At 41.6% G+C, this 10,076-nt stretch overlaps 1 protein-coding gene across 1 annotated transcript in view; it reads left to right on the plus strand.

Annotated features, from left to right (window-relative positions):
* The window catches only part of KAT6A (K(lysine) acetyltransferase 6A), a gene marked incomplete at its 5' end in the record, with an annotated part of 24,087 nt that overhangs the window by 5,540 nt on the left and 8,471 nt on the right, over positions 1-10,076 (plus strand). Inside the window, 8 exons of the mRNA XM_010159555.1 lie at positions 1,000-1,115; positions 3,414-3,555; positions 3,983-4,144; positions 5,048-5,141; positions 6,467-6,698; positions 7,807-8,017; positions 8,575-9,267; positions 10,055-10,076. The exon at positions 10,055-10,076 is cut by the window's right edge and continues 288 nt beyond it. Coding sequence (XP_010157857.1) covers positions 1,000-1,115; positions 3,414-3,555; positions 3,983-4,144; positions 5,048-5,141; positions 6,467-6,698; positions 7,807-8,017; positions 8,575-9,267; positions 10,055-10,076 — 1,672 coding nt within the window. The remainder of the gene's footprint in view (positions 1-999; positions 1,116-3,413; positions 3,556-3,982; positions 4,145-5,047; positions 5,142-6,466; positions 6,699-7,806; positions 8,018-8,574; positions 9,268-10,054) is intronic.

The following is a 10,076-nucleotide window of genomic DNA, read 5'->3' on the forward strand; positions in this document are numbered from 1 at the left end:
AAATACTTGCTCTAGATTAAATACTTTAAGGTGGCTAGTTGGATTTAAGGCCTTATTTGGCTGTCTACTAAATATTTTGTTTATCTTCTTAGTAAGAATAGAAGGAAAGATGAATCAGTTACAGATGGCTCTGTTTGGAGCTCTTGGATTCAATATTTTCATAGGAAATTACTGTCCTTTTTCACTAGATAGAACTCCTTAAAATGTGTACGCCTAGGAATAGATTCTGTCTACACAAGTCTCGCTTAGGAAAACTGATAATTTTGAATGTTTACCCATTAAACCATCAACCATTGTCCTGGGTCTACCTGTTTCATTCTGCTGGCATAAATTTGCATATAGGTAATTCCCTGGTACTCTTCACATTAGTTTCTGTCCTCCTTCATGAAACATGGTCTCATTTATTAATAGCTTTGCAGCCCAGGTGATGTATATGATAATGCAAGGCCATTGGGAATATTTGGATTTCTAAGTCTTCTGCACTCGTGATGATAAGCAGGTAGCCATGCACTGAATATTGTTTTGGTAGAGGCCACATTCACAGTAGTACATACAGTCTTGGGTCTCAGAGCTGGGAAGAGACTGATGTGTTATGTTAGGTAGTTGAGTATCCTGGAGCTTAACCTCAGGAGCAGTTCGTGTGTTTCCGTTCTTGGCTATTGAAATAAGAAGAAAGGAAGTAGCAATAGGACTGAAAAAAGGTTGTAATAAATCTTGCTGTGTACTAGTTTGTAATTAAAACTATGACATGAAACAGTGTGAAAAGGAGTGGAGGTGTGTGGTATGACAGTGCTCACTAATTCTTCCTGTTTGTGAATCACGTGCTTGAAGTGTGACTAGTGCTGGGTTTTAGGGTCAAAAAGCAACATTTGTATCTTCCTAATTCTCTGGGAGTTTGAGTAGGGAGTGGACTGTGTAGATAAGAATGGTTTAATTTCTTTCAGTTTAGATGTCTTTCACTTGGAAATTCACCACAACCTTTTTTTTCCCCTTGCATAGAAAGTAGGGGTGACTGGGCCTCCTGATCCACAAGTCCGGTGCCCTTCTGTTATTGAATTTGGCAAGTATGAAATCCAGACCTGGTACTCCTCCCCATATCCACAGGAATACTCGAGGTATGACTGAACATTCTTCTTTTTTCTGTTTCAGCTTTTATGGGAAAGCTGTACTCCAGTAAGGGTAGAAATCTTAAGAAGATTCTATCTTTATGTAGGACAGAAGCAGAAGTATACATAATCCCAGTACTTTTCATGGTAGTTAATAGATGTCTTAAGGTGTTTTTAGGCTGAGTCAAAAAGTTGATAAGCTCTCTGCAACAACCTGCATATGCTGTGAGCATTCAAACTGCCACAGGAATAAATGGTTAGATGGATTCCCAAAGAACTGACATATTCCACACTGAGGAGGGAGCAGCCTCAGCTACATGACTGGGCTGTTACTAAGCATGTAAGTGATTAGAGTATCTGACTCTCGGACTACGTGAGTTCTTCACATGTGGTATCATTGGATGGTTTGAGCTGGAATGGACCTTCTAAAGACCCTCTAGTTCCAACCCCCTGCCACGGGCAGGGACACCTTCCACGAGACCAGGTTGCTCCAAGCCTCATCCAGCCTGGCCTTGGACACTTCCAGGGAAGGGGCATCTGCAGTTTCTCTGGGGCAACCTGTTCTGGTGTCTGACTGCCCTTATTGTAAAAAATGTCTTCCTTCTGTCCAGTCTAAATCTCCTCACTCTGTTTATAACCATTTTCCCTTCTCCCATCACTGTGGGCCCCAATAAAAAGTCTCTCTTGGTCTTTCTCATAAGCCTCTTTTATATATTGAAAGGCCTCAACAAGGTCTCCCCAGAGCCTTCTCTTCTCCAGGCTGAGCAACCCCAACTCTCAGCCTTTGCTCACCGGAGAGGTGTTTCAGCCCTTGGATTTTTGTGGCCATCCTGCTGGACTCACTCCAGCAGGTCCCAGTCTTGTACTGAGGGATGCAGAACTGCAGGTGGGGTTTCATTGGAGCAGAGTAGAGGGGAAGAATCCCCTCCCTCCAGCTGCTGACCACGCTTCCTTGGATGCAGCCCAGGATAGAGCTGGCTGTCTGGGCTGTGAGCGTGCACTGTTGGCTCATGTCCAGCTTTTCACCCACCAGGATCTCCGAGTCTCAGCGGTGCTGCTCTCAATCCATTCATCCCTCAGTCTGTGTTGATACTGGGGATTGCCCCGACCCAGCTGCAGGACCTTACGCTTTGCCTTGTTGAACTCGATGAGGTTCACATGGGCCGACTCCTCCAGCCTGTCGAGGTCCTTGTGGGTGCCATCCCTTCCCTCCAGCACATCAGCTGCATCACTCTGCGTGATAAAAATTAATGTATTTGTCTAGGAAATAGTATGTTAACTGTGCATTAAATGATTTGCTTGGAAATGGCTTTGTACTATCTATGGGAGTTGAAAGAGGAAATTAAACAGAAACTTCACAGGAATTACTTTGATGTATTGTTTTTCTGCTGTATGTAGTTCAGCACAACTAAAGAAGAGATGTTTAATGTTACATGTTTTGGCATCTGAAAGATTGTTCTGCTGTGGTGCACATACAGTTGTTTTGATGTTCTCTTGCTTAAGAACTTTGCAAACTGTCTAATTTGCAAACTCCTAACTTGATTCAGAAAGAGGAATAGCTTCTAAGGGCCATGGTTAGACAAAATTAAATAAAACTCTTTATTCTTCCATTTAATAAGTGCATCTGGTCTGTCTTGAGGAATTATTCTAGCTCTGCTAAAGGCATTGAAGGTAACTGAAAATAGCATCTCTGCCCAAGCTACAGTATGTAAATGGGAGTTAAATCACAATATCATAGAATCATGGGATGGTTTGGGTTGGGAGGGACCTTAAAGCCCATCTAGTTCCAACCCCCCTGCCATGGGCAGGGACACCTTCCACTAGACCAGGTTGCTCCAAGCCTCATCCAGCCACTTGCATTCAAATTGTTTATGTCTATGTAGTGTGTAAAATGGTTTTAAAGCAAAGGGAGATGGTGTTGTGACCCATTACTCGGGGGTATGTACAGCTGTCTGTGATGAGGGGGGGTGGGAGAGAATAGGAACGATTTATCTAATTCATTCTAACAACACTAGTGCAAAACCGGGGGATTTTTTTCTAATTTTTCTACGATTTTAACGATACATGTATTTCTTCTGACATAACAATGTAAAAGTATTTATGCAGGACATGAAGTACCTATTTTTAATATGCATTCGTGACAGAGTAAGGGCCATGACTTTAAGCATGATAAGGCCTGATTAACACATACACAAGGTCAATATATACTGGGTGTGTTTTCATCAAGGTTTCTCTCTGCAGGAGTGAGGAATTTTATACAAAAGTCTCTACCTGCCGTCTTTGATCTTTCTTTATCTTTGCTTACAGGCTACCCAAGTTGTACCTTTGTGAATTCTGTCTGAAGTATATGAAAAGCAGAACTATTCTCCAACAGCATATGAAAAAATGTGGCTGGTTTCATCCTCCAGCCAATGAAATTTACAGAAAAAACAATATTTCCGTCTTCGAGGTAAGTTGGAAAACTAAGCCACTCACTTTTATCTATAAATTAGGGTCTTTAGCACCTGACTGTGTGATAAGTTTCCCATAGTCACAAAGATCTTCGTCTTGAGGTGTTCAGTGTGAAGAACTACAAGCAGGCAATGGGAGCTGACCTCAGGTACAGATTATTCACCCATAAAACATGTGAGAAGGCCTGCTATGTAAAAATGGGCTTTCATTTTCAGAGAATGAATTTTACATTCTGTCTTAAGCTAACAAATGTAACAGTGACTTGACCATGGCCTTTATGCTGTGGAAGTTGAAGTCCTTTGAGACACCACCTGTGATGGAGAAACCTTCCTCTCGTGTTAGGCATTTCAGACATACAGGAATACCCAGGTGAAGCGTGTCCTTGCATGACAGTGAGTGACACAACTTTTCCTTATTTCTGTAAGGTTGATGGCAATGTCAGCACTATCTACTGCCAGAATTTGTGCTTGTTAGCCAAACTCTTCCTGGACCATAAGACACTCTATTACGATGTGGAGCCATTTCTTTTCTACGTGCTGACACAGAATGATGTGAAGGGCTGTCACCTTGTTGGCTACTTTTCCAAGGCAAGTATCTTGAGTACTTCAGACTTAGCTGTGGTGAGAAATGCTGCTTCAGAATCTTGTAATTTAGGCCCTTACTATATTATGTAAGATAGGTACAGACATCTGTTGCAACCAGATTTTATTTATGCTACACTCTGAGACCCCCAGCTAGTAAACCAGGTTTTCTCATCATGTGGAATAGCATATATTCTCTAGGAACTTCCACTGGAGCTAGTAGCTAAAAACCCCCCAGCTCTTCAAATGACTTCCTGCTCTTGGCAGTGATGGGTAGCACTGCTTGTGAGATAAACGTTGTTACCCAGCAGTTCTGTCTCATTTTCCTTCTCTAAGTACCTTGTTTTCCAAACAAGTTGGGCAAATTTGCACCTCACTTCAAACCTCCTTATTTTTTTTTGACAGAACAGGGCCAACATTTCAGATAGGCCTTTTCTTTAAGACTTTTATCTGTAAATGTTTTACTTATTTTTATATATCTTTAATGAAAGCTTTTCCTTTCAGTTTTTAGAAAGCGTATTTGAGATTGGGTTTTAGTATGTTATGGTTATAACCTTTAAAGATTCACTGGAATACTGCAGCCTTTTTCAGTGAATTTAAGCTGCCTTCAGATTTATGCTTTGAACTTTCTCAGCTACGCAGCCCCTGTTCTTGACTGTTGTAGCTAAGCAGGAGGTGCTGCTTATGCCGAGGTTTCATTCTTTCTGTTTTTCTAGGCTGAAATGATGGAATAGAGTTTTAATATTATTTCCTCTTTTAAAGTCTTTCTTTGACTTATGTATGTTGTTCCTCAGAAACTTTGACCGTGGCTTTCTATCTGGTTTTGCTATAGAGGTAATCAGGGACTTGTACAGAACAACTTCTGCTGTTTCTCACTGCTCTCTCTCTCTTTTTTTTTTTTTTCAACAGGAAAAACACTGCCAACAGAAGTACAACGTTTCCTGTATCATGATTCTTCCACAATACCAGCGTAAGGGCTATGGCAGGTTCCTAATTGACTTCAGTAAGGAACTTTTTCTTCACTTTTTTTTACTCTGTGACTTTTTGTATTTTAAAGAAAGACTTAATTGTGGAAAAAGGTATTTTTCAAATTAAATAACATCTTGGGACAAAGGATTCTAAAACTCACAATCATCTGAACTTCACAGTTTACTCTTATAATTGAAAGGCTTCAATTCTAAAGACAAATTGATCATTTTTCCCCTAATTCTGGTGTTTCCCGTGTAAGCAGTTTATGGCAGAAACTACGGGCATGTGTCAGTATAGTGTTTGTAGCAGAAGCTTGCCTTGTGCAGTTCTTCCTACTGAAAGCCAACCCTAAACCAGCATGGTCTGTTGAGACCTTCAGCAGCCTGATTAAGTGAATGAGTGTCTTAAGCAAAAGGTAGTCAGAGTTAACGTTTTAATTTAGCTTTGAGAGCAACAATACCACACATACTTAGGCTCTGAATACTCGGACAATTCCCAGGCTCATGCATGGATCTCAGCAAGTTCATGGGGAAACTTTGCCACTGTAACTGTACCTCTTATTACGCTGAGCACAGTCTAAGGTAGCCCTCCCTGTGCTCATGCGAATTTTGGATTTAATGTCCAGAGGAAAAAACCTACCGGTATAATATTAGAATGATTTTGCTAGTAAATATCCTTGTGTAGTTAAGTTGTTGTTCTGAAAATACCGGTGAAACAAAGGAGCTCAGTGATGTGTCTTGAGAGATGACAGATGTGGGCTGTATTAGAGCAGCAGTGAGAAGACACGTTTGTCAGCTGGTTCCTTCTTCCCCTCTTTGTTATACTGGGGAGTATGTAACCTCTTGGTCTTTACTGAACCTGTGCAGTCTATCACAGTCTTAAATTATTTAGATCTCTGCAGATAAAGCATGACACTCTCCAGTACAGCCCTGAAGTTTGACAATTGACAATTTTCAAGAAAATGGTTTGTCATATTAGTTTTAAATGACTAAAATATATTTTCCCTCTGTCATCTTCAAAATTGTTATTGCAGTTGGAAGATACTCCACAGTCTCTGTACTTCAGGCTTTCTATAGTTTCTAAGTAGGCAACTGCTGCCATCTCGTGGCATTGCCCATAGGCAATGTCTGATGGCAATGTAGTTTAGAAATTTTATACTCTATCATTGAATAACAGGAGTTTCAACAAAAAAAAGTATATAATCGGCCAGACCACTCAGTGTATCCTTCAAAATTATAATTTATATCTTGTAGGCAGCATTCGGCTACTTTCTGGAAAAAAATGCCTTTGTAGAAGTTGGGGTTTAAACAGAAGCTATATATGCTGTGGTTTTGAAAAGTTTTTCTTGTCTGTCTTTAGGCTATTTGCTTTCAAAGCGTGAGGGTCAAGCAGGATCACCAGAGAAGCCCCTGTCAGACCTGGGGCGCCTCTCGTATATGGCTTATTGGAAAAGTGTAATATTGGAGTGCCTTTATCATCAACGTGACAAGCAATTAAGCATCAAGAAGTTGAGTAAGCTGACTGGAATCTGCCCTCAAGATATCACTTCCACTCTACATCACCTACGAATGCTTGACTTCCGTAGTGATCAGTGAGTACAGCAGTCCTGTTGTATATCCAAATGGCTTCAGAGGTATTTGACTGAAATTTAATGGTGTTTGGAGACAAGTCACATCAAGTAAACTTGAATTTATTTAAGACTTAAGTGTCCAAATACTGGCTGTAGAGATTTATGAAGCTCCTGTGCAATGCAGGAATTGTTCACTGCCAGAGCTGGACCAGATTTCCAGCTGTGTAGCTCAGCATCTGTGGAACTTGGGAGTAATTTGCAGCTGTGAGAGGAAGCAAGCTGGTCTCTTGGCCATGTTCTCTTGGGGTCTCTCAGCATACTCTGTCTAACAAAACAGAGCGAAGAACAGCATTTTCCCTTGTCTAGAGGGAAATCTGTGCCTTTTTCCAGTCACTGAGCAGACAGTTGTTTCCCTGCTTTTCTCTGTGCCTCAAAGATGCCTTTAACCGTGTGGATTAACATGTGCTGCTTGAGCAGTGGGATAGATCACTGGGAGAGATGAGGTGTGTGGATGCAGAACACAGCTACTCTGCTTGCTGAGCTGGGTGTATGAGTCAAGTGAGATACTGGGAATTACTCGTAGCAGTTTTGGGAGTGGGGTTGTGTTCTGTTTTGTGTTAAACTTGGAACTTACCTGGATAACTTGAAGCTATTTGAGAACAGTTTTATGTCCTTGTTTCACAGTATACTTTAGTCATTGATACTACTGCCATTCCCCAGAATAAAATCCAGCCTGGTAGTGGGACTGCAACTTTTTTAAGCAGTCCTTTTATTACCATTTGGTATCTTCCACCTTATGTTGCCTGTTCTGCAAATGGCATACCCCATGTCCCTTTAACACGTAATAAAAGTGATGCTCTGCAGCTGAATGTTACCCATGGAAGGACAGGAGAATGGCTTCACCATTAACAAGAATTGGAAAGAATTTAACATTTTCTCAGTTTTAAGATGCTTTCTCTGATAGTACTTCAATTAGTACAATTTCAATCAGCTTTTTGTCCTCTCTGAAGTTATTCATGGCAGCACTGATTGAGAGTACACAGATCTCTCTGTAATATCTTCTGTTTCACATGACAACATACATGTAAGTGTGCAGCCTGTTGTTGATCAGAGTGTTGTTACTGTTTAGGTTTGTCATCATTCGTCGGGAGAAGCTTATCCAGGAACATATGGCAAAGCTTAGAACCAATGTCCGACCTATAGATGTGGATGCAGAATGTCTGCGTTGGACACCTGTCATAGTTTCCAACTCAGTTGTCTCTGAAGATGAAGAAGAGGAGACAGAGGATGGGGAAAATGAAGAGCAACAACAGCAGAAAGAAAAGGATCCGGAGACCAGCGTAAGAGTGAATCTGTTACTTCTGTGTGGCAGATAGTTTACACTCGGTGCTTTTGCGGGCAGTGCTGACAAGATGTCAAATGCCAAGCTTAAAAGCCATGCAGTCGTGATGAGTTTACATATCATTATAGGTTAAGATTAGAAACTAAAAATAAGGAAAATATTGGGGCATAGTCTAGAGAAGGGTTAAAGACTGTCTCTGAAAAGAGTAAAAAGATTCTTTCTACTCTTAATGATTTTTGCTCTATGGCTTGAGGGGTGGTGGTGGTGTTAAAAACCAACCAATCAAACAAATTTACATTATAAATATATCATGTATTATATATCATACATATATACGAATGGATTTATTATTGTAGGTGTATAATGAACAATTGATCATAGTAATTATTATAAACTTTTAGAAGGTCAATTCATTTGTTAATCTCAGATTCTTAAAAGTAATTCTTGCTAAACCTTTCTGACCTCTTGCTGAAAAGCTTTTGTGGAATCGAATTCAGGACAGACACGCATGCTTAAATAGGAGGTATGAAATCTGTTTGTTTTTCTTTAAATCAGATGGTAAAATCTGTGTCATGGGAGAAGAAAGAGCAAGAGCCTTACTCACCTCCAGAGAGTGAAAAAAAGCCAGACATTGTTGCTCCAGCCAATTCTGCACGGCCAAACAAGCACGTTTTTCCCCTGGACAGTCTCCCTGCAAACAGTCAGCCATCGCGAAGAAGTCGATGGAACCGCAAGGGCAAAAAACTTCGGGAGCCCTTTTGTGAGACGGAGCCAATATTACCCCTTGAGGACAAAACAGCAGTTCCCAGCGGGCGATGCAGCGAATGCGAGGAGAATTCAGCAGCCTCACGAGGCCGGTGCAGTGACTGTGAGGAGAAGTCGGTGGCCTTGCAAGGAAGATGCGGTGAGTGTGAGGAGAAGTCTCCAGCCCCAAGAGGCCGGTATGCTGAAGATGAGGAAAAATCTGCAGTTTCCCAGGGACAGTATGGCAAAGGCGAAAAATCTGCGATTCCCCGTCGGCGGTACAGCGAAGGTATGGAAAGGTGGAGAGGGCAGTTGAAAAAGAACACGGAGCCACTGAAGTGTAGGTTCCCGGAGGACTGCGACAGATTATCCCGCCGCTACAGTGATAGTGATAGGGCACTTCTGCGGTGTTTTAGTGAGAGTAGTGAAGAGGACGACGATGAGCCCGTGAGTCCGCGGTCAAGCTCTCCACCGGTTCTCACCAAGCCAACATTAAAACGAAAGGTGTGTGCCTTATTTCTTGTCTCTGCCTGTGTCATGCAGTCTGTTTTGTCAGTACGTTGGTGCTTTCTGAAGGACTGTACAGTTCAAGGCGTGTGTATTAAGTGTACAGACGGCAGCTGCTCAGTGTTCCAGAACGATCTGGAGGGTACTTTCTGCTGCCTTTTTGTAGCAGTGGTTCTTGTTGAATCAGAAGTAAGGTGGTTAGGCTTTTTTAAGTCTAACTTTTGCCTTGTGCTTTTGATCTTTCCAAGTTATTAAAGTATTTTACTCAGTCACACAAAATAGAAACAGATACGGTCCTACTTGCAAAGCAGCTAGCAGAACGCAAATGCTATCTAAACAACTAAAATCACAGTCTTTGAAGTGATTTACCATGGAGAGGTGAATTGTGTCAACATGGCCAAGAAAATCCTGCCTTTGTAGGATGCTGCACTAAAAAGTTCTCTTCTGTACCATCTCTGCAGCTTATTCTAGTCTGTTTGCATCTGTGTTGTCTCTGAACTTTCAGCTGTTACGGGCAGGCTGTTAGCTTCAGCTGCTCAGTGGTTTATACTGTTACACAAATGTCAATCTGGCAGTCTTCAGGGAATTCCGTCATTTGCGTTGAATTTGACATCTGTCTAACTGAAGGCAGGTGCCGGTCAGTATTTCTAGGGAAGTCTGTATTCCAGAGGGAGCACTCTGATCCTGCTTAGACTGCTGAACTCTGCTATTCATGGTTTCTATTTATCCGTGGTTTATTTCTACTGCATGTGGTAAAATCTCTTCTCCCACCTTCCACTTTCAGAAACCAATTCTCCATCGGAAGA

Source organism: Eurypyga helias, unplaced genomic scaffold (assembly GCF_000690775.1).
Source record: "Eurypyga helias isolate BGI_N326 unplaced genomic scaffold, ASM69077v1 scaffold2119, whole genome shotgun sequence".
NCBI lineage: Eukaryota > Metazoa > Chordata > Aves > Eurypygiformes > Eurypygidae > Eurypyga > Eurypyga helias.